The sequence below is a fragment of the Calidris pugnax genome, unplaced genomic scaffold (genome assembly GCF_001431845.1).
Source record: "Calidris pugnax isolate Ruff unplaced genomic scaffold, ASM143184v1 scaffold341, whole genome shotgun sequence".
NCBI lineage: Eukaryota > Metazoa > Chordata > Aves > Charadriiformes > Scolopacidae > Calidris > Calidris pugnax.
In genome coordinates this window covers 727,913-751,439 of record NW_015091149.1, presented here as the reverse complement: position 1 = coordinate 751,439, position 23,527 = coordinate 727,913, and the positions used below count along the sequence as shown (strand labels likewise).

The following is a 23,527-nucleotide window of genomic DNA, read 5'->3' as shown; positions in this document are numbered from 1 at the left end:
ACACGTGCTCGTGCGGGGGGAACGCGGGGGCTGCTCACCTGCAACGCATTGTCTTCTTGCATTTCAGAACAGAGGCTTCTCCAAGAAGAGTCACACGTTCCTGCCTAAAATATTTAAAAAAATGTCTACTCAGTCGGCGAAAGAAAGACCCGAAAGCTTGCAGTTCCCCTTCCTGGACGACGAAGACACCATCTCCACCCTCAAAGAATCCAAAACCTTTGTGATCCTGAGGGGGCTGCCCGGCAGCGGGAAGTCCACGCTGGCCCAGGCCATTCAAGATCGGTACAAAGACGCCTGCAAGGTCATCTCCGTCGACAGCTACAAAATCCCACCTTCCGTAAGAAGCACCGTTCCCGAAGAATATTCCAAGGTGGACGAGGATCTAGTTGACTATTGCAAACGGGAGATCAGCGTCATCGTTCTGGATGACACTCACCACGAGAGGGAAAGGCTGGAGCAGCTCTTTGATATCGCTGACAAATACCGGTACAAAGTCATCTTCGCCGAGCCCAAAACCCAGTGGCGACTGGATTGTTTGCAGCTGAAGGACAAGAATCAGTGGAAACTCTCGGTGGAAGAGCTGAAGAAGCTGAAGCCCAGCTTGGAGAAGGAATTCCTGCCCATGTATTTCGGGTGGTTTCTGAGCAAGAGGAGCTCGGAGATGCTGAGGAAGGCTGGCCAGGCCTTCTTAGATGAGCTGGGGAGCATGAAAGCCTTCAAAAAGGAGAGTAAATACTGTATGTATGGAAGTGTCTTTCTTACCGTGAGGGGATGAAACGGTGACAGGCAGCAAATGCAACATTTGGTCAGATTCTAAACTGAGTTTCTAGTTAAAATTAGCAACGAGAAAAACTGTTTAAATACACAAATCTGTTTCCCATCACGGACCAAGCTGCTGCTTGGCCGTAAAAATAAACAAAGCAGTTTTTCTTAAGGGGTCTCTTTACCCGTGAGACGTGGGGAGCGGGAGGCAGCAGCGCTCCATGGGGGCCGGGCCTCCCCCCGCTGCTGCCGTGGGTCAGAGGGAGGAGGGAGGGACCCCCCTGTCCCCGGAGGGGTTTGTACAACATCAGGTTTAGGACGAGGCACGATGATGTGCAGAAGCTCCTGTTTTCTGGTCACACCCCGTCAGGGTGGAAGCAGGAGCTTTATTTACCCATTGAATCCTTTTCAGCAGCAACAAAGGTGAAAGGGGAGGGAGGGGAAGCTGGGATGGGACTCGTGGGGTGACATCGGGGGGGGTCAGGCTGTGACAGAAATGGTTTCCCTGTGTTTGCAGTTGCTTCTGCCATCGAAGATCCCAAAATCAAAATCGATCTCACCAGCTACTTCGTGAAGAGGCCGCCCGGGGTCCTGCACTGCACCACCAAATACACCGACTTCGGGAAGGCGGCTGGAGCCGAGGAATACGCCCAGCAAGAGGTGAGTACGGGGGCTGTGACCCCCCCCCAGCACCCCCTTCCCTGCGGGGATCCACCAGCCCCCGGGGTTGGGCTGGGGCCGTGAGGGGAACGGTGGGGACAGTACCCACGTCCAGGGGGGCTGTGCCATAGAAAAGTCAGAGTCGTGGGAGAGATGGAGACTAGTTCCTGTTTCCCTGTCCCCACCACCCTGATTTCCAGCCCAAACAGTGTGATGAGAATGATGATAAATGGAGGTGTTTGCACTCCCGGCTAAACCACTTCAAAATAAGCCCAAGTTCAATATGGGCATTTGTGAAGGGAAAAAGATGTCACCGGCTCCAAATATCATAGAATCATAAAATTGTCCAGGTTGGAAGGGACCTCCAAAGGCCATCTAGTCCGACCCCCCCACAATCAGCAGGGACACCCCCAACTAGACCAGGTTGCCCCATCGAGCCTCACCTTGAATATCTCCAGGGATGGGGCCTCAACCACCTCCCTGGGCAACCTGTTCCAGTGCTCCACCACCCTCAGAGTAAAAATTCAGGGAGCAGGAATTTGGGACATGATCTCCCAGTGGAGGAGAGCGTTTCAAACCCATCAAGGCAAGAGCTGCCATGCTCTACCTGAGCCCTGGTGGCCACAGGTGGCTCATGCTCTGCCCTTCTCTCCCTGCCCAGGCCGTGAGGGCTTCCTACGGCAAAGGCTTCGTCCTGGCCATCTCCGCCCTCTTCATCACCACAAAGACTGTGGGTGCCCGCGTGGAGCTGAGCGAGCAGCAGCTGCAGCTCTGGCCGGGGGACGCCGACAAGGTCCTCCCCACCGACAACCTGCCGCGGGGCAGCAGGGCCCACGTCACCCTGGGCTGTGCCAACGGGGTGGAGGCCGTGCAGACCGGGCTGGACCTGCTGGAGTTTGTCAAACTGGAGAAAGCGGGGAACAAAGGGGATCAGGTGGGGGAAATCGGAGGAGGGAAACTGCTCTACTTTGAGAACGGGATGTGGATGCTCAACCTCGCCAAAAAGATGGATGTGAAGGCGATTTTCTCAGGGTACTACGGAAAAGGGAAACTTGTCCCGACCCAGAGCACCAACAAACGGGGCTCTGCTTTTAGCTCCTGCACCATCATCTAAGGGCCGGGGCAGGGCGGCGGGTCTGGGGGTTTTTAAAAAGGCAAGTAACTCCTGTAACCTTTAAAACTGTAAAGAGAAATAATTCTACCTTTACTAAAGCAAGCCCTTTGCCAGCCCCAGCGTGAAGCCTCTCTGGGGAGTTCATCGGCCTCAGGAGGAGGAAGAAAACAAGCGACTCTGACAAAGGCAACCTCTGCCCTCGCTGCCAGCAGCGACTCACCTGCTGCCCAGCGTGTTCCAACGGACGGGTTTTGCCGTTCTGCTTGTTTTCTTCCTCGCAGGAAGATCCACCACGGTCTGTTAGAACTTCACCCCAACCACAATCGTTAGATCTTTACCCCGTCAGAACGACGAGCGGTGCCAGAGCAGGGCCCCGACGCGCGTCACCGCTCTGAAGCCGAGTGAGTGAACCGGGGACCATCTCCCCCCTTCTCCCCGACCCCCAGGGACTGACACCGCTCACTCTGGCAGGGGAATTAACTGGGCAAAAACCAGTAACACACAACTGTGGGTCACTCCTGCCCAGTGTAGCTGCAGCCCCCCAGCCCTGCGCTGCCCCAGAAGCAACTGCGTGGCCAGACCGTGTCCTACAGAGCAGACATGGATTAGAAAAAAAGAAAAGATTTTTAAAAAATCCCCAAAAGGGAAAGTAGCGGGACACGGGGGAGACACTGGGCTCCCCCCAGCTCTTCCCTTGGCACGTCAGTGGGGGCTGGACCAAGCGCTGCCCCGTGTCCTTGTCCTGTAGGGAACAATCCTGCCCTGGCGGGGGGGTGGAAAAGATGAAGCAGTGTCTTTTTCCATCTCATTTTGTAGAAACTAAAATCGTGTCTGAAGTGCAGAGCTGCACCTCATGCAGGATTTTACTCCTCCTCTCGTAACGCGCCGGGTGGGATGGCAGTAACGCTGTAACGCAGGGAGCGGAGGAATCGTAACCGCGTAACTCACGTCTGCTCAAACCTAAACCCTTGGCTGGAAAAAAAAAAAAAAAAATTGTTAATGATCGAGCACTTCTGTTACTGAGTCTCTGTTTTATGAAAAAGTCCTGGTTTTTTGCTCGTCGCAGCCCGGGCGGGGGGTTCCTGGGCACAGCTTGGCTGTAACTCAAAGCTCAAACTAACGGCTTCGGCTCCGGACGAGGTTTAATCTCCCGCCGTGGCTCTGTCCGGTGCCCTGCGCAGTGACATTAATCCCCCACTAACTCCTGTAAATACTCACCGCCTTCGAGGAGCGCCGCCGGGGCTGGGGTGCGGGCGCAGGAGCCTTCTCTCAACCCTCACCACAAGCTGGGGAGCACCTTCACCAGCAAAGCAACACGCTTCCTGCTGCTTCCGAAAGAGGGGTGACAAAAATCTCATGATATCATGATATCATTAAACAATTCTGTATCCACCCCCCCCCCACTCTTCCCCATCAACACCAAATTCCTTCTGGCTCCTGCCCCGGCAGAGGGGTGAGTCCTGATGCTCAGCTCGGGCCGTTCCCAACGAATCTCACACCGGTTTGGTCCCATCAACACCTTAAAAGCACCTTTTCCAGCCCCCGAGGGAGCACAGGAGCTCGTGCCCCCCTCTCCCTCCCCGGGAACAACCCGATGCTCCAGGTCTCACCCGGCACCGACCGGCGCGGCTGGAACCTCCTCTTTATTCACCTCTTCAAGAACAAGAGTGAGACCGTCCTCCGTTAAGTTTTTATTAGTTTGTACATCATATACAGTTTATAATAAAGTAAACCAATTGCATATGGTTTTGCCTCAGCCTGTGACATTCTTCATTATAAACACCTCATTATGAACGATGCCTAACGAAGTAAACAACGAATATTCACATTTTTACCGTTCACATCCTAGAAGGGGGAGGGGGTGGGGTGGGGAAGGGGCCGTGTCACACACACCCACGCGAAGCCCGGCCTGGAGAGGAGGAGGAGGAGGAGGAGGAAGAGGAGGCGACGGCGTTTGGCGAAGCGGTGGGGACAGCCATGTCCATGCGGGGCTCCCCCCCACAAAAAAGGGAAAGGAGAAGGGATTTACACTGAGGTAAAACGTTCCCAATTTTGATGCAGACCCTGCCCCTCTCCAGGGTGGCTTCACGGTGGTGCTGGGGGGTGTCCAGACCATTCCAAGAGGTGGGTGGGAGGCAGACAGGCATGCGGGGGGGTGGCTGGGGAGGGGGGGCTCACACTCACCCCCCAACAGCTTCACACCACTCTCTCTCTGAGCACAAGCTGCTGAGTGGAGGCGGGAGGAGGATGAGGATGGAGAGGACGGCGCGGCGGTGAGGGTGGCCGTGCCAGAGCTGCGGGCACATCCCAGTTCTCCCAGCAAAACTCCTGCCTTCCCCAATCGCCCGGCCGTGCCCAACCCCAGCTCAGTGCCCCCCTGCACAGCCCAGGCATCAGTTCTTGGCACATCCCCATGGAGCAAGGACCTGCCCAGCAAAGAGGGGACAATCCCCTCCCGGCCGTGGGAGGCCAAAGCGTTACCATCATCTCTCAAAGCCCAGCTCAGGTCCTGCCGCCCCGGTGAGCGGGGACAATGGGGACAGCCCCGGGAGGGACCGGAGCTGCCCTTTTCCCTTGGGAAGGGAAGGGGAAGGGAGGGCACAAGGCACAAATTTAAAGGGGATGAAAACCATCCACTCGAAGAGAAGCGAATGTCTTCGGTTACTACTGAAAATGAGGATGTAGCTTTGAGAGAAGAGCAAACCACCGCGTGGTCCCAACGCTTTGGTCGGTCATTGGAGCCCACACAGCAGCTCTCACTCCAAACCCCTTCAGATCCACAAAGCCAAGGGACCCGCAACCCTCAATAATACTGTTGTCCCGAAACATTTAATTTTTCCTTTCTCCTTTCCCCCCCTCCCCCCCCAATCTGCATTAACGTATTTACAGAAGTCAGACCCCTCCAGCACCGAGGGCCCAGCTTTACAGCGACACTTCCACGATCACAAGCGACACCACGGACCTTCCTATGAGGCACCCGTCAGGGTGGGCAACCAGAACCATCCCAAAGGTCTCTGCTGAGGACTCCAGTCCAGGCCCAGCACCTCTGGGCAGGATTCTCTCCACATCCCCCCCCGAAAGGCAGGGCTGACACAGCACCACGTTCATAAAGTAAATCCACGCAAGGAAACTCACACCAGGGACCGGGACGGGGCTCGAGGCACCAACGTCCTGTGGTGCTTCACCCCCAACATCTGCCTCCAACATCTGCACAAGCTCTTTATCCCCCCAGAGAGAGCACAGCCCTAAATTCCCTCTGAGACACTCATTTGGGATCTCCATGGCAAACTCCTCCATCCAGCAGCTCCTGGTGAGCCCGGGGGGGGTGGCAGCAAGGAAATGGCACTAAGGTTCCCTGCACAAAACACAGCCCATGACCATCCCACAACCACCCAGGGTGAAAGGCAACGTCTCGGGCCACGCACGTCTGAGATTTCACCCAAAAAATCCGAGTCCCACGTCTCAGAGGTGACGATGCCACCACCCCATGGTACCAGGAGTCACCCACCGCCGTGCACCCCCCGTGCTCCGTGTTCCCCTTCATTTGAGTCACACCGTAACGCTCCCCGGAAAGCCTTGGCACTCACCAAATCACTATTTAACTACATTGAACCATGCATTCAGGTACGGGGTTAGAAACAGCTCCTCGTTCACTGTCTCTCTCCAAAAAGCCATTCCACGTCTGTCCTCCCGGCAGCGGCCTCATCCAAAGCCTGGGGGAGAAGGAAACCTCTCCTGCTCCACTGGGAAGGGGGGGGAATGATGAAACCCACTGAGAAAGGCAGGACACATCCCTGCCCAGCGATAAAAGGACTGAGAAAAGCCCAAACTGCACAGAAACATCGACACACACGGGACAAGTTATGAATCTGGACCATCACATACACCGGCCCTGGAGGCTCCGATTCCCCAGCACTGGGAGAACTGGGGAAGCACCAAAACACAGAGCCTGGAATTCTCAGTTTCCTGGGAATTCCCCCATCGGAGCCCGATGGACACCAGGACCTGGACTCGCTCTCGGTGCGACCCGGGCGAGTCCTTCACCACACACTGGCACGAAGGAAGTTAAAATAAATGCAATAGAGTCTATTTTTGCAAATATCACTCAACATCGGCTCATTTCAAAAGCTGACTTTTGAGCGAATTATAAAATACTGTCTTTATCCTGCAAGTACTAGAATTTAAGCCCTTAAATCTTCCCTCTAGGAGGGCAGATCGTCGGGAATTCCGAGCCAGCCCCAGCCCAGGGCCGTGGCACCGGGAGCACCGTGCCCTGGGGACAGAGTGACCGGGCACCGAGCGCAGCCCTCGGGAGGGAGGAAGACAGAGATGTCAGTGTTCAAAAGAATCACTTCATGTTCCTGCAGCAAAGAGTTAAATGGGACACGATATAAAAGCGACAGGTTTCTCCAGGAGACTCTGCTGAGATTCGCACCAAGCCCTGTCCCTAAAGGTCCCAAGGCCACCAAGGAGCAGCCCGAAGTGCTGGGGACACGGTGACACTGCCCAGACTCTGCCCTTCCCATGGGATGGCCCAGACCCAAGGAAGGGTCCCTCACCCCCACAGGAGCCAGATCCAGGTCCCCAACACGGCACCTGGGTAAGAGAAAGGGGAGAAATCTGGAAGCAGAGCCTTCTCCCAGCTGGTTCCTCCCAGTAACACCACAGCTCAGGAGGAGGAGGAGAACCCAGCAACAACCATCAATCCCAACAACAAACCCATCCTCACGGCGCCGGCTCCGAGCCCACGGGCTCAAGAGAAGCAAGTGACAAACTGGCAGCTCCCAGCCTGACTTTGCCTTTTCCTTGCTTCTCCAGTGAGTCCCTCCCAGTTGAAAACCACCTGCCCAGTTGAAGGGATTCACACAGTTCCTGTAAACACCAGGAGAACACGGCAGCTGCCCCACACCCCAACATCCCTCTGCATTTCTTCAGAGCCACAAAGAGCCCGTCCACGTTACGGATCAGTAACAGGGAATCAAACATCAAGCTCAACAAAAATCAAGTTTCAGCACAAATATTAAGAGTTCAAGTGGATGAATTAAAAAAAAAAACCGTACGGTGGAGAAATTCAGCCCAGAGCAAATTCAATATTCCCTTAAAACAGGCCAATTCTCGGAGTGGAAACACAAAGCCCTTAGTTCTCGCTTGCGTCACAGGGAATTCTCCCAGAAGCTGCTCTTGTAAATCCAAAGGAGCATTTCTCTGACACAAAAAACTGTTCAGTTCCCACGTTATCATTGAAGTTAATGCCCAAGTGACCGTCCTGGCAGAACCACGGCAAAATAATAATAATAAAAAAAAATAAAAATAGACAGTTGGCAGGTAAATCCCGAGTGTGTGAACCTCGACTGAATCCTGGTGGTATTTTCAGCAGATCAGGGTAACTCCCAGGTTAGTGCAGAGCCAGCCGCTGCCACGCTGCACTCCAGGGCCAACCAAGACACACCAGGAGATGACTTCACCCTCCTACGAGTCGAGATTCCGGGAGGAATTTCAGGGAAATCCTCTCTGCTGAGGAGCAGGGTCAGTCTGAAAGCAGGGGCCAGCATGGAGGGACCAAAAAGATTCAAACCTTTATTTTTTTTTTTTTTTTTAATAAAGTTAACAGTAAAACAAAATTCACAAGCCTTCCCCTCCCCGAGCTGGTTTCCTCTTCACACACAAGAGCACACAAAACAGAGGTCTCCAACCAAGAGAAATGAAACTGCTCTAAGTACAATGAGACATGATGAAGGAAGGAGTCTAAGTATGTCCGTATTCGAGGTTAAAATAGTGGATCAGGTACGTGAGGTTTGGGTTTTTTTTTTTAGCCAAACTGGAAAAAGAAATTTCCAGGCCCAGAAGCTGAAAAAGAAAATGAAAGATATTAGCACCTTCACAACCCAGAACTGAGCTGACTCCTCCTATGGCAGCACCTCGGGCACCACTGATCCCAGTGGGGAGAGAGACAGGGGCTCTGCCCGGCGTCCCCAGCAGAGATTTCCAACCAGTAAGAGAGGGGACTATGGACAACATGGATAAAGGAGGCAAATTTGCAAGGACGAAGGTAAAACAGCCCAGGAAGTGTGTGAGACTTCCCAAAATTCAGTCAGAGAAAGTCCTCAAGGAACACACCCTGAGGGGTAGGAGCTCAACACTGGGTAAAGCCGTCCTGCCCCTGGGTGGGTGAAGAAAGGCCAAGCAGACGTGGGGTTTGAGGAGACACTGGGTAACATGGGGTTTGAGGAGACACTGGGTAACATCCTTCCTTGCCCCCAGTCACCCCAAAGTGTCTGTGGGCAGAGGCTGAGGACTCTCAGTGCCAGGAGAGCAGGGGAGAGGGGTGTGATACACACAGGGCTGCCCAAGGATCCCCTGGTGCCACTTCAGCACCAGTGGCCGTCCCCAGGTCACAGGCAACTATCACCAAGCAGCAAACACCACCTCGATGTCTCTGGCCAAAGGCATCAAGGTGGTGTTTGTGCATGGGCACAACTAAACTGGGCATGTTTAGTTTGGAGAAGAGGAGGCTGAGGGGAGACCTCATTGCCCTCTACAACTACCTGAAAGGAGGTTGTAGAGAGGCAGGTGTTGGCCTCTTCTCCCAAAGGACAAACGACAAGAGCAGAGGAAATGGTCTGAAGTTGGGGCAGGAGAGATTTAGATTAGATATTAGAAAGAATTACTTTACTGAGAGAGTGGTCAGGCACTGGAACAGCCTGCCCAGGGAGGTGGTGGAGTCACCATCCCTGGAGGGATTTAAGAAACGTGTAGACATGGCTCTTCAGGGCATGCTCTAGTGCCCAAGGTTATTGGTTTGTGGTGAGGTGTTGAGTGTGGGGTTTAGTTGGTGGGTGCGGTGTTTTTGGTGGGCGTTTGGTGTGGTGTGTTTTGCATTTGTTTGTTTTGTTTTTTTGTTTTTTTGGGGTTTTTTGTGGTTGGACTCGATGATCTCAGAGGTCCCTTCCAACCACTAAGATTCTGTGATTCTGTGCTGGCAATAGCTGGCTGTGACAAAAAACACTGGGTTTTGTCACTTTTGAACCCTAAAGAACCAGCACCAGCCATCGCTGGGATGCTGGGCAGAGAGAGCTTTCCCAGAGCCCAGGTACTTCTGTGTGGAAGAGTCAAACCCTCTCCTGGGACGGCACCTTCGCTGCAGGAAACCCAGCTCTGCCCCCAGGGACGTGGGTACTTACGGAGCCAACGCCGGGAGAACACTCCCACCCACCTTCAAAGCTGAAGTTACTCCCTGGTGCTCCAAAGAAGGCCTTGAAGATGTTATTTGCATCAAAGTCTACAGGGAAGAAAGGGAAGTTGTGAGCAGAAGTGAAACAGACAGTTATATTCTTCACAGTTTAGAAATTGTCACTTAATTGTGGGCCCATAAAGCACTTTACAAAAGGACAAGAGCCATAAGCAAAGAGAGTGCTCCGTCTGAGCATCGCTGTGAAGAGCAGCCCCCCCAGCAGCAGGGAATGGGGAAAAGCAACAGTTTTAAGAGACTATTTCAGGGACAGGGGCAGCCTAAGAATTCCAGACAAGCAGCACGTAGGGGCCCAGACCCTTTCTGTGAGATCATTTTACAGTTGCTATGAAAGATCTTCTGCCTAATGCCAGCTACTGCCAGCTCAGCCAGAGCAACCCCCACCACACACCCCAACCTGAGCCATGTGGGGCAGCTCTGCCCTTCAGACACTTCCAGAGCCCAAACCCAGCCAATTTGTGACCATTACAAACGGGGAGGTAAAGATCTGCTTCAGAGCAGGCAGACTCTGAACGGTCTCCTCTTTCTCAAGGCTGCTGTGGGAGAACATCCCATGAAACACTCACCTCCCATGTTCAATCCATCCTCCTCCAGATCCTGCCCACTGTCATAGCGAGCCTTCTTCTTGGGGTCTGACAGGATGGTAAAGGCTTCACCAACCTCCTTAAACTTCTTCTCCTCTTCCTTCTGCACTTCTGCGCTTGCCCCGCTGTGTCGGTCTGGAGGTCCAAAAACCAGCAGGAAAGAAGCTTTTAGTTTTGAGTGTAAATAGAAAATGCTCCACGTTCCCAGCTCCCGTCACAGCACGGAGTTTAGATTTGTGGGGTCAGAAATGCTATTTGTTTGGGAATTCCCCTCTCGTGTATCCCTGTCCCTGAGCACTGGCCGCGCAGGGGCCAGGCACTGAGTGAGGGGACCAAAGCCCCACCACGTGCTCCAATAAGGGACATCTGTGGGTACCTGGATGATGCATAAGTGCTCTTTTCCTGTAGGCCTTCTTGATCTCGTCTTCAGAGGCATTTTTGTCCACTCCAAGGATTTTATAGTAGTCTTTCCGTTTGCTCTTTTTCAGTTCCACCTGTGCCATCTTTAGGAGCTGCTTGTGTTCTAGGGAGAAGCACAAAGCCAGAGGGAAGCTTTAGTGTCAGGCACAGCCTCCTGCTTCAAACAGGGCTGAGACCAACACGTTGTGCCAATCCACCTGGACTTACAGTCAGGCAGCCAATTAAAGCCTCACTGTCCTGCATTTCCAACTGCAGGTAAACATCTCAGGGCTATTAAAGTGGTATTTGTCAGCCACAGGGACCCAGGTTGTTCTGTTTGTTTCATTTCAGGCTACTGAAAAATCAAGAGGACCTCTGAGCTGAATTATCTCTCAGCATTGAGTGCTGGGAGAGAAACCAGATTCCCAGTCAGGGATTTCAAAGCCCCTCTGAGGCCTTTCCCAGTCTTGCCCTGCTGGGGGAAAGGCTGCAAATCAGAGCATATTGAGTGGGAAAAGCAGCAAACAAAAGCAACAACAAGAAAATTGCCAGAGAAGGGGAACTTCTGCAGACAAAGTGAATGCCACTGTGCTCACCTTTCGTTTTTTCTGTCTGATAAACCTTTTCATAGTCTCGTACAGCATCTTCGTATTGTTCTGTGTCCATGTAACTGGGGAAAGAAACAATGGGGTGGAGGTGGATCACGGGAAAGATCAAAAGGGGGCTCAGGTATGAGCTTTCTGGGCTTTCGAGGTGCTGGAGCGAGTGCAGAGGAGGGCAACGAAACTAGTGAAGGGCCTGGAAGACAAATCATATGAAGAGCAGCTGAAGGAGCTGGGGCTGTTTAGTGTGAGGAAGAGGAGGCTGAGGGGAGACCTCATCACTCTCTACAACTACGTGGAAGGACACTGGAGAGAGGTTAGTGCTGGTCTCTTCTCACAGGTAATTAGTGACAGAACGAGAGGGAACGGCTTCAAGCTCCAACAGGGGAGGTTTAGATTGAACATTAGGAAGGAATTTTTCACCCAAAGAGTGGTCGGGCATTGGAACAGGCTGCCCAGGGAGGGGGTGGAGTCCCCATCCCTGGCTGTGTTTAAGGGCCGTTTAGATGCAGTGCTGAGGGACATGGTGTAGGGGAGGACTTTGTAGAGTAGGGGAGATGGTTGGACTCGATGATCCCAAGGGTCTCTTCCAACCTCAATGATTCTATGATTCGATGTATCTGAGCTGAGGAGCAGAGCACTCCTCAGAGGAACCCACCGAGGGTCACTGCGGGACCGAGCAGGAGCCCAGACACCGGCTGTTGGCAGAAATCCTGGCACAGGAGCCTGCACTTTGGACTCCAAACAGAGACCACAATCTCATCTGGCAGCACGAGTCCTACTTTAACGATCTGATAATTACTTTCTCCAGCTGCAGGAACTAATAGCAGCCAGCAAGATTTCAAGGAAGCTGGTGCAGGGCCGTACACCAGCAATGCTGGTGCCAAGATTGTCAGCCCAGAGAGGGCTGTGTGCCCATCCATTGGCATTTCAGCTTCACTCACGCATTAACTAATTACTGCAATTGAGCAATGACTGAGATGGAGCCTGAGAAGAACTCTGAAGGTTGTAAATTAAAGTGAGTGCACAACAGAAAGGCTGCAGTAGTGGGTTTGGTTCATCTATTAGGCAGGCAGCTCTGCCACAAACTGAGGAATGATCAATATTGGGGAAAGTAGCAAACAAAACCCCATCAGAGAGAGCTGCCCTGGCTGGTGCCAAGGTACAGACTCGAGCACCCTCTGAACAACTTGTCTGGCCTCACTGTGCTACACTGCAGCTCTAGCCATGGCCAAGACAGGCTCAGTCTCAGCTGATTTCTCCTTTCTGGGAAGCAGAGCAACCCATTGCTAAAACCAGTTTGCTGGAAGCATGAACAGCTCTGCCAGGGTAAGATCTCTCACCTGCAGCAGCCCCTCTGAAAAAGCTTAAGGGAGAGGCTCTCCAGGACAGAATTTCACTGAATTTTAGAGTTGGAAGGGACCATAGAGATCATCTAGTCCAACTCCCCTGCTGAAGCAGGATTGCCTAGAGCTTGTCAGAGCATGTTACTCAGGAGCATCCAGGCAGGTCTTGAAAATCTCCAAAGAAGGGGACTCCACACCCTCCCTGGGCAGCCTGTTCCAGGGCTCTGCCACCCTCACCGTGAAGTTTCTCCTCATATTTGAGTGGAACCTCTTATGTTCCCACTTGTGCCCGTTGCCCCTCGTCCTCTCACTGGGAACCACTGCAAAGAGTCTGGCTCCCTCCTCCTTCAACCCTCCCTTGAGAACATCTCACGTTAGTCTATAACCACAGCAAATCCAGCTTTAGAACAAACCCTGCTCCAGTACAACCATCACTGGGCAGCCCAGATCCAGCAGGATGGACAACACAGTCCCCTCGGCAGCACACGGAGGAGGCCCCTTATGATAGAACCTTTATTCAGTTCCGTTTTGGGTTCATTATCAACATCACTCTGAGCTGCAGGGAGGAGGCTCTGACCCCCAAAACCAGCCCAGCAGGTCTGTTGCAGAGCTGTACTTACCACTGTGCTCGCCTCAGGTAGGCTTTGATGTACGTGTCGTCCAGCTTCACTGCGTTCGTGCAGTCGTCTATTGCTTCTTCAAGTTTCCTAAGCTGCAAGGGCAGAGAGAAGTTCAGAGAATCCCCGAGAACAAATTCTGCTGAGCAGCATTATGATTTTAGGTGTAAAGAATCTTGGAAAAAATCTCCCTGCTTTGTGTGTCTGCATCCAGGGAATTCTTCTCGATCCCTCAAAGACACAGAGCTTTTGTTCCCTGGGAAAAGCGAGAAGCCTGGCTACTGAGTGGTAGAGCTGTGTGGTGCTTCTCTTTATGAAATGCACTTGGAAACAAGGGTCTTCCCAAGAATGATCTGAAAAGCAAGCTATTCTGTGTCCAAACTAATTCCCAGACAGGAAAATAAACTTTAAAGTATTAAAATTTTTTTTTAAAAAAAAGCATTGTCAGTTTTCAGACACAGCCATGTAAAATATCCATTACTGTTGCCTCCAGCTCAGCCCATTTTGCAGGTTTCAAGAACAGCCCCTGTCTCTTGGGTGAGAGGGTGCTGAAAAGCCCCCCCCCCGGTGCTGGTCTCATCACCCCAGAGCACTGGGGAGGAGGTGTGGGGTGGGAACCAGCAGCACCATCACAGGAGTGACTGTGTCCCTGCGTGATCAAAGTGCAACAGCAAACCTGGAAAACTGTCCATGGCTTTTAAATTAGATCACTTTTTGTTTTTTAAGATCAAAACCCAAAGACAGATGATCTACAAGACAAATAAGAGAAGAAAAGATCTCTCCTCATTACTGGGAAGGAAACAAAGACGGATGCCTTTATGCTGATTAAGATAAGGCCAAGCCACATTCCTCCTCTCCCTCCCACTCTGCACAGCCCAAGCATTCGAGTTTTGTTTCTTGGGGAGTCAACTCTGTTGGCTGTTTGGAACAGCCCCAACCATTGTGCAACCACAAAACCCTACCCTGCTGCCTCCAGCCCCACTGAGACCCAGCTGACCCAGACCCAGGAGAAGCCTGTGCTTTCCAGAGCAAGTGATTTGTCATTTCTAAACTCCGTGGAGGAGCAGGATGACAGACCACCTGCCAGAGGACCATCCCGTACCTTTGAGTTAACCGTTCCTCGGTTGCAGTAGAGTTTGGCATTTGTTTTTATGTTATTTGGATCTATTCCTAGTGCCTCTGTGTACAGTTCATACGCTAGTTTGTAGTTTCCTTCTTTGAATGCTTTATTCCCATCTTCTTTCTTTGCTTTAAGTGCTTTGGCATTCTGAAAGAAAGATAAGAAGGACATGAGGGAAGTGGTTCAGGGTACCCAGCAGCTTATTTTCCTGGTGAGGGTCCTCAAACACTGTCAGAATTTGGTTTCAGGCCCCAACAGAGGACACAGAAGCCATAGCTTTGCTACAGCAGCTGGGAAGAGCTGTCAGCATTCTCCTGTTCCCCAAGAGAAGTGCTAAGAACAGCCAGTGCCAGTCACGGGTGTTCTCCCCAGGAACAACATTGTCTAATGTTTAAGATAAGAACATGACAGTGAAGTAAATTTATGGATTTAAAAAAAAAAAAAAAGAAAAAAAGAAATGGGACCTCACTTTTTGAGAGCTTATACAAGTCGACTGAGTTTTAAAATCTGTTTAAGAGCTACAACAGAGAAACGAGGGAAGGAGCAACATGAAAGGAGCAGTGTTTAAATGCAAGTCAACCCATGGCACTAACACTGAATCTCAAAGTCAGAAGTTCTTTTAGTTCTGACAGACCTAGTTTTATTGCTCCTGTATCCGATCAGGGAACAAAGAAGAATGAAAGGGAGGCAGCCTTCAAAGTATCAGAGGCTTCTGAGAGAGAGCTTCCAGCAGCTCAGATTCACCCAGAGCAGCCCGTTGTCTCTGGGCAGGACCAGACACAGGACCTGCTGCTGGGGGTCTGGGAATGACAACGGTAAGAGAGGGAGAAGGGACTGATCCAGCAGAACCAAAGTCAGCTGTTTGGTTAAAAATAATCCCCGTAATTTTGGGGTCCCATTGCCAGAATCCACAACTCACCCGGCAGGCCAGACACGCTTTCTCGTGGTCAGGAGCCATCCTGAGTGCCTGGACAAAGAACTGCACGGCCTTCTCGATGCAGTCCTCGTAGTACAGGCAGAGACCGCGCACATACAGAGCGTCTGCGTTCGTGGAGTCCATCCGTAAGATGTCACTGGAACAGACGTATTCAAAAATGAGGTGTGGCCCTATTCCACTTTCCTCCTGATCTCTGGAATATCTCCTCCAGTGAAATATGGAGTTATTTTATCAAATCCCTGGTAGAGATGTGCGAAACGTACGGGACGTCGCTGGTTATAACTGAGACTAAACACGGCGTCCCAGAAAGGCTGACTGTGAAGGGGAGGAATTCATGCACTCTTCCTCACCACAGTTTGCATTAAGGATTATTTCTTTATTCCCTCGTTCACTCGGGGCTGAGGAACCCAAGCAGCAGCCCCTGCTCAGACACTCACCTCGCTACAGACTGTGCCTCTGGGTAGCGACCCAGCAACGCCAAACATTCGGCCTTGAGGATTTTGAACCGGTGACAAGCGGGAGCGAACTCCAAAGCACGATCCATGCAAAACACAACCTGGTGTGAGAAAACACACACGTGTGAGCAAAGCAAACAGCCCCAGGCCCACTTTGAACAGCTGCACTGTTACCACACTGCAGAGTTCATGCGTGTCTCTGCCCAGAAGAGACGCGCACAGACACCTGCCTCCTCTGCTGCTGGAAACTGATTTCATTAGAAAATTCTCCTCGTGTGCAGGATTTATCTTTTATCTTTTAAAGGGCTTTTTGTGCAAAGGTCCATGGCTATGACACAGCACTACCTAGAAGATTCAAGGGATACCTGGAGAAGGTCCATCCCTTTAACTCTTCTGAAATTGTGGGCCAATTCTGAGGACAATTCTGCCCCTGTTTCCTGTGTTATGAAGACATGTGGGCAGGGCAGAAATTTCAATAGAGTGAGAGAGTTTGGACAAAACACACAAAAGTACAGTGCGGGGACCGATCTCACACTGCTCTGACCGCAGTGGGCAGGGTGATCTAATAGGTCCCTTCCATCTCTGCCTCTCTGGTGGGGACATCTGCGCCAGAACGGGGGCATTGTTCCACCACCCTTCATCTGCTTCCCCTCCCGTGACATCAGGACTGCGCGCTGAGGGACGCACTGTGCTCCAGACCGAGGAGCCGACGGCTGCTGGGTGAGGAAGGAGCAGGAGCAGCTCTCCAGAAACAAAGCTGACACTTCACACGAGCCTCCCCAGCAAAGTGAGAAGGGAGGAGCCAGGGGACAGATGCGAGAGCCCAGAACGTGCAATCCAGGCAGGGGAATTCCTACACACAGAATCCAGACCATACATCCCATCTGCTCCTCAACAACCAGCCAACACAAAGCTGGGATTTACCCTTTCAAAACCTTGGGCTCAGCCTAAGAGTGTGGACAATCTCTTTTCTGGGCCAAGCTTGGACCTTACACGCTGGACAATCTCCTTTCTGGGCCAAACTTGGACCTTACACACATCCACTTAACAGAAACACTTGCATGAGAAGCATTTGGTGCCTTTCAGATTTCACACTGTCATTTCTTGTTTAATCAGGTCAGTACCAGCCACATCCTGACACAGCCCTTGGGAAGAAAGATCTGGACACAGTAAGGAAGACTGCCCCACGCAGATCCATGTTCCTCGGGCAGTGACCCTCGCCAGAACACTGGCACACAGGCTCCTCTTTTTCTTTAATTTAAAGAGTTAAGAAAGAAGGGTCCTGGATATGCATTTTAGGAGCAACGCGTGACAGAACCTGTATCAAACAGCTCATTCATGTCACACTCACCCCACAGCACAGAGGGGAGCAGAGATATTCAGCCCGAGCCAGGCACCCTCTTCACTTTTCATTTGTTTGGTGCTCTGCCATTTTCACAACCACTGTGCACAAGTCAGCCCTGCTCCACCAGCAGGAGTATGTTCTACAGCACCTCCCAGTAGAGCCCAGCTAATGTTGGGCAGGGTAATAAGGCAGGCACCTGGCTGAACTGGGCAGGTAAAATATATCTGTTCCTGCGCCACAGGAAACAACCGAGTTAATCTTACCTTCCTGAAATCCCGTTTCTCAAAATCCACCTCAGCTATTTTTTCATACTCCAGCACCGTAGTGGCGTTCTTCAGCTGAAAGACAGAAGAAGTGGGTGCTGCAGGACAGCCAGGGGCCTGAAGCACCATCAAGCAGCATTTAAGCAGCCAGTCCCTAAAGTGTCAGAGCAAGTATTGCAGGCGATGGAAGAATAATGCGGATTACATGAGTACTTTTGCCAGTGTTAAAATCGTTGTGAAATCAAGTGGCCTAACTGGTAGCCCAGGAAAACATACCCCTGTGACCGAGATACAAAAGTGGCAGCAGCCTTCTACGTGCTGCGTCACCCATTTCCGTGCTCCCTTACCACCATGCACCATTTCTCCGCTGGAGTGCTGGGTGAAGGACCAGCTTAGCCTCCACGCTTCTCTGCTAAGAGACAATCACACAGAAAAGGTAACTATGACTGTCTACTGAAAACCAGAGACAGCATCTCATTTTCCCCCGTGACCTCAGAGCATGCAAACAGTCATCACTGACAATGACCGTGATTTCACTTGGCAAAATTTGAAGCGAAAGGCTTCGATCTATTCCCTTGGACAGCCCCGTTTACTGGGAAGATTTAAGTTTTGAGAACCTCTTACCTCTTGCTGTGCCTGGGTGTTCTTATGATCCAGCTCTAACACTCGTTGAAAGCAGCGGCTGGCAGCCATGGCGTTCCCCAGGGAGAGGTGGCACTTCCCTTCTCGTAGATGGCCCTGGGAAGACATTTGAAAGGAGAGCTGCAAGAGCTGCAAGGCGTGGAGGGAAGGGAACCCGAGACACGAGTGAGAAGTATGAAGTTTGCCACGTACCCTTACAAAGCTGTCATCCAGCCTGACAGACTGCTGGGCATCGCCAAGGGCTTCTCGGAACCTGCCCAGCATCATGAGCGTGGCAGCTCTGTTCCCGTAATAGCTGGCGTTATTGGGACAGGTATCTGGGGAGGGTGGAAGAGCACTCACTGTCAGTGTAACACAAGCAGCAGCACAACTTGTAGAATATACTAAAAAAAAGGCAGCTGGATTAAAAACTCACATTCCCTCCCAGTTTATAACATCACCCGAGTGGCTTAAGATGCCACACGCAGCTGTGTGGAACAGCAAGTCATAAAGCTATTGCTGCCCATGTGATACACAGGAATAAGCTCACACAGAACACAGTTTAGTGCTGGTCTGGCAGCAGGGCTGGCCCTGCACTGAAGGGAGGGCTGGCTGGCTCCACGGTAAGAATATCTTGGCTGGAGCAGAAACAAAGAACTGCTGCAGTCACCCGTGTTGGCACTGACTGGGCTCACCAATCCGGCCAAGTTTTGTAGGGTAACTGGGCTGCATAGGGAAGACTGGGCTGCATAGGGAAGAGTGTGGCTAGTAGGTCAAGGGAAGTCATTCTCCCCCTCTACTCTGCACTGGGGAGGCCACAACTGGAATCCTGCGTCCAGTTCTGGGCTCCCCAGTTCAAGAGGGACAAGGAGCTACTGGAAAGAGTCCAGTGAAGGGCAACAAAGATGATTCAAGGATTGGAGCATCTCCCTTATGAAGAAAGGCTGAGAGAGCTGGAGAAGAGAAGGCTGAGGGGAGACCTTATCAATGCCTACAAGTATCTAAAGGGTGGTTTGAAGGAGGAGGGAGCCAGACTCTTTTCAGTGGTTCCCAGTGAGAGGACGAGGGGCAACGGGCACAAGTTGGACCAGAAGAGGTTCCACTCAAATATGAGGAGAAACTTCTTCCCAGTGAGGGTGGCAGAGCCCTGGAACAGGCTGCCCAGGGAGGGTGTGGAGTCCCCTTCCTTGGAGATTTTCAAGACCCGCCTGGATGCTCCTGAGTAACATGCTCTGACAAGCTCTGGGCAATCCTGCTTCAGCAGGGGAGTTGGACTAGATGATCTCTATGGTCCCTTCCAACTCTAAAAATTCAGTGAAAAAATTCAGTAAAGCAGACAAGAAGTTTTCACCCAGTGTGTGCTGTTAGAAACTCCACTGCTGTGTTTTAAATCAATCACCAGTTCTAATTTTTAGACAAAGTATTCAGCAAATATTAGTAGTATTCCCAACTTTTCTCACCTATGGCTTTTGTGTAATAGTTGTACGCTTCATTGTAATCTTTCTTGGCATAGTATGCGTTTCCTTGTTCTTTGAAGGATTCTGCTTCTCTGAAAGGAAACAAAACACCACATTTGAAGAGGAACTGAGCATCAGAACAGACTCTGACCAGGACTGAGCACTTGATCCCCGGGCAATCTCAGTGTGACTCTTTGGCGTCTCACGTCCTGCTGCCTCTTGGACGCTGCAGCTCTGCCAGGGCCAGGAGCAGGGACACTTGGGGACAGTAACCAGCCCAGTATGACAGCAATGCAAGAGCAGGATAAAGCTCCATGAGGAGCTGTGTGACCCCAAAAGCCAGGGCAGTCAGGAGCAGTGTCCTGTCCATCCATCAGCGGTCCCACATACATAAGAAACAGGGCCAAGAACAATTTCTACGTTCAAAAGCCAGCTAAATCGAGGAGAAATAAGGGTGCAAGCCTCCAGGAGAAACTTGGCACTGCCTTGGCAACAGGTCTAGAAATAGTCCTCACACCCAAGAGCAAGCATTTGCAGAGACAGCTCAGGACATTTAAAAACACACAACATATGGTTCAACGCAGCAGCCCTTAAACTCTTGAAAGCAAAGTTTCCCCTGAGGGAAATTAAACCCTTCTCTCTTCTCCCATCTCCCTTCGCCATCTTAGATAACCAGTCTGAGAGGGAACCCGTGCTGTGGTGCTGAAGTTTAATTCAGCTTCATTTAATTACAGGCAGTGACTTAACTGACTTGCTTCCTTCTCCTAGACTGTTGAACGTGTAACACCACCGAGGCCAGCCCAGCAGCAGCATCCCCCTGCTGCAAGACAGCATCCTGCTTTGGGACTCCCCTGCTGCAGCCAGAGCCACAGACACCGTTTGGCTGCTCTCCGAGGCACAAGGAGAACTCTGGCCCCAGACAAAGACAAATTCTAACCACCAGAACAAAGACCAGCTCAGGCTCCATCCTTCGTGTCCCACCAGGGATGTGGCCAGTGCATCCATGAGACTCGGTTCCTCTCTGCTCCAACAAGGAGGGATCACCCACGCGGGGCAGACGGCTGTACCACCAGCAGCACAGATAAAATTGATTATTACAGCTCGTTGTATTCCTCCCGGGCGACTGCACCTGATGTGAACACAGCCTTGGCTGAGGCAGGGAAGCAGAAGCCAAGGGAGGTAAAATAGCTGTGTGACCCCCCCAGTCTGTGGCTGCCAACACGGGGCAGCTCCAGGCTGCGTGGAAATGCTGGGCTTCAGCATTTTCTTGAAAGAAGGATCCAGAAGCGAAGGTGTCTCTTTGCACCATTGGCTGCAGGAAAGCTATTTACAGAAAAACCCCAGATAAATAAAAGCAAATCAAATCTGAGAACACAGGAGCAGAGAGTGAAGAGTCACAGGGCTTTTTACATACAAATATCTCCGTCCAGCTCCAGGGCAAGCACGAGCTGTTCAGGTGCTGCTCAGAGCCTGGCTTCGATCCACCAGGTACCATAAACACTGAGACAATCTTTAGGTTTAAAAACTTGGGCTCATCTATTGCAAAGTACAACATAAGTGATCCCCTTCTACGTATCTGCACACCTTTACTAAATTCTCAGAAATCAGAGGCAGCTTTGGGTGTGTTTCAGGACTGGGTTTTGCCTAGAAAAAGCAAAGACTTTTGTCCTTCACAAATCACATTCTTAATAAACCCATCAGTATGGAAGCGACCTGTCTTCACTGAAGGCTGCAGCTCCAACACATTCAGAGAGTGGAGAAGGGGCTCTTGCTATAGAAGACGGGCTGGTAGAATGTACCAACAGTGAGAAACCTCCTTCAGCATCCAAAATAAAAGCCAAAGGGAGGGGGAAACTGCCGGCTGGTCCTGCATTCTCCAAAGCTGCCAAACCCAGGAGTGCACAGAGCAGATTCGGTACGAGCCGACCTGGCATTTGCAGTTTGGAAATACCTACAGATCAGATCAATCCTACCCCTATGTGGGAAATGCCTTTATCTGCTGGAAGCTGCCAGCCCAGGACAGACCACACTCAAGCCGCAGTGTCCTTGCCAAGGGGGGAGCAGTGCCAGAGCCCCCCCACATACCCAGGGCACATCTCAGCACAGGCAGGGCCGGAGCAGGGTGCAGGGACCCCCGCCAGTGGGGGACAGCGATGTTGAGGGAGCTCACTAGAGAAAGAACAAAAGGAATTGTGTTGAAACAAGTTCACATGTTTTCTGCCTCACCCGGGCCTGCCATTGGCCATTCCCACACAACGCCTCATGCAGAGGGTTGTTTTCACTCATCCAGCCCAGTTTTGCCAGCTGGGAACAATAGACACAGGGCACTGCCAGCCCAGGAGCCTGCTCTTCACTTTCATTTTTAACTTTGGTGGCAGCCATGCACCGGCAAAGGGCCCAGCCCCTCCCTGCTGTAACGCTGCTGAAGTCAAGCAACAAAAGAAGATACAACCCTACTGCTGGGGTTATTTGGAATATGATGAATAAGTATCAGGCTGGCAAAGAATCAGTTTAGCGTGTGTAACCTGTTGCCTCCAAGGGTCCTGTTGGGGCTCCCACTTCATCCCCGCTCCCATTCACTGAATTTCACTGAATTTTCCTCCCACCTGAGATGGGAAACTGCCCCAGCTCCCCACTGCCCCAGGTTCCTGTAATCATGAACAGAAAAGAAAAGTCACAGACCCTATTAAAGTTCCTTCCCTCAAAGCTCCCTGTCGTCCAGCCTAAAGACAAGGATGAGCAGTATCAGTGGAGGAACCCACCTCCCTGAGCCCCCGCCGTGCCCCGCTCAGCCCGTCAGCCCCCGATCCACGAGTCTTTAGGCAATTGTACCTGCCATGTTCTGGGGAAGCACCAGCTCATAGATCCAGCCCCAGGGCTGGGTGCCAACCGCCCCGGCTGCCAACCAACTGCTGGGAAGGGCTGGGAAAACAGGAGAGAAAAAAAGCAATACACGGCAAAACCAACTTTACAGAGCGTCGGTACTCTGTGATGCCAGAGAACACATGCAGGCACAAGAATCTCTGTTTTCTACCCTTTTTTATCGGTCTATTTCCTTTTACAGAATCACAGAATCTTCTAGGTTGGAAGGGACCTTAAAGATCATCTTGTCCAACCGTCAACCTCACTTGGACAAAAATAGACACCCACACAACAAACAAGGAGCATCATCACTAAACCATACCTCCCAGCACCACATCAACCCGGCTTTTGAACACCTCCAGGGATGGTGCCTCAACCACCTCCCTGGGCAGCCCATTCCAATGCCTGAGAACCCTTTCGGGGAAAAAATTTTTCCTAATATCCAGCCTGAACCTCCCCTGGTGCAACTTGAGGCCATTTCCTCTCGTCCTGTCACCTGTGACTTGAGAGAAGAGACCGACCCCCACCTCTCTACACCCTCCTTTCAGGGAGTTGGAGAGAGCAATAAGGTCTCCCCTCAGCCTCCTCTTCTCCAGGCTGAATAACCCCAGCTCCCTCCCTCCTCATAAGACTTATTCTCCAGACCCCTCACCATCTTTGTTGCCCTTTAAAGCGTGCTTTAACACAGACTCACAAGTCCCAACACCTCAGACACTGGGGGGAAGGAAGCACACAGGTATTCCTGCTGCTCACGGGGCTTAGAGCCTGGTGATGGAAGCAGTTTTGAACAAAAAAGGCAATTTCCTCCACAGCAGGGAGGCAGAGGCAGTTGCTGATGGAGCAGGGCTGGTGGTCCGAGGTCTCACCCAGAACAGAAGCCTCTCTCCCCAGTTGTGCTGCCCTGACATAGAAAGCACCCAGAGAAAACAGCCCTTGTTTACCACCGTCTCTGGCTCGAACAAGGCAAAAGGCAGATCTCCTGATATCACTGGTAATTGTTTCAATCCCAACAGATGCTGCAGCCTGAATGAGATCATTCTGCATCTTGCACTGATGTAGGCTGCATTCCCCACTTGCTACTTTTGAAACTGAAGAAGAATCGTGCTTTGCTAAAAATACGCCCCGGGCTGAATG

At 51.7% G+C, this 23,527-nt stretch overlaps 2 protein-coding genes across 4 annotated transcripts in view; one reads left to right on the top strand and one right to left on the bottom strand.

Moving 5' to 3' along the window:
- CNP (2',3'-cyclic nucleotide 3' phosphodiesterase) overlaps positions 1-4,277 on the top strand; it is a 6,214-nt gene extending 1,937 nt beyond the window's left edge. For 2 of the 3 annotated variants that reach the window (XM_014959143.1, XM_014959142.1), the window contains exons 2-4: positions 68-737; positions 1,280-1,422; positions 2,084-2,536. In XM_014959143.1, the coding sequence (XP_014814629.1) occupies positions 68-737; positions 1,280-1,422; positions 2,084-2,536 (1,266 nt within the window). Of the gene's footprint in view, positions 1-67; positions 738-1,279; positions 1,423-2,083 lie in introns of all 3 variants that reach the window. The other variant, XM_014959141.1, reaches the window with a different exon arrangement.
- A 3,812-nt stretch (positions 4,278-8,089) lies between these two features.
- Positions 8,090-21,777, bottom strand: DNAJC7 (DnaJ heat shock protein family (Hsp40) member C7). The gene is made up of 14 exons (XM_014959075.1): positions 21,758-21,777; positions 19,535-19,623; positions 18,288-18,412; positions 18,078-18,191; positions 17,454-17,528; positions 15,828-15,946; positions 15,373-15,526; positions 14,436-14,600; positions 13,337-13,428; positions 11,365-11,438; positions 10,746-10,892; positions 10,352-10,504; positions 9,750-9,815; positions 8,090-8,383 (listed from the first exon to the last, which is right to left on the bottom strand). Exons 1-14 carry the CDS (start codon positions 21,775-21,777, stop codon positions 8,346-8,348), a joined length of 1,431 nt encoding a protein of 476 aa, XP_014814561.1. The 3' UTR covers positions 8,090-8,345.
- Positions 21,778-23,527: the final 1,750 nt, after the last annotated feature.

Excerpts from the sequence above, each read along its gene's own strand:
- DNAJC7 (XM_014959075.1), bottom strand. The coding sequence starts at position 21,777 with ATGGCCAATGGCAGGCCCGG. Across the intron at positions 11,439-13,336 it reads TACCTGAGGCGAGCACAGTG|TTACATGGACACAGAACAAT; the intron begins GTAAGTACAGCT and ends TTCTTTCCCCAG. Across the intron at positions 10,893-11,364 it reads TCAGACAGAAAAAACGAAAG|AACACAAGCAGCTCCTAAAG; the intron begins GTGAGCACAGTG and ends GCTTCTCCCTAG.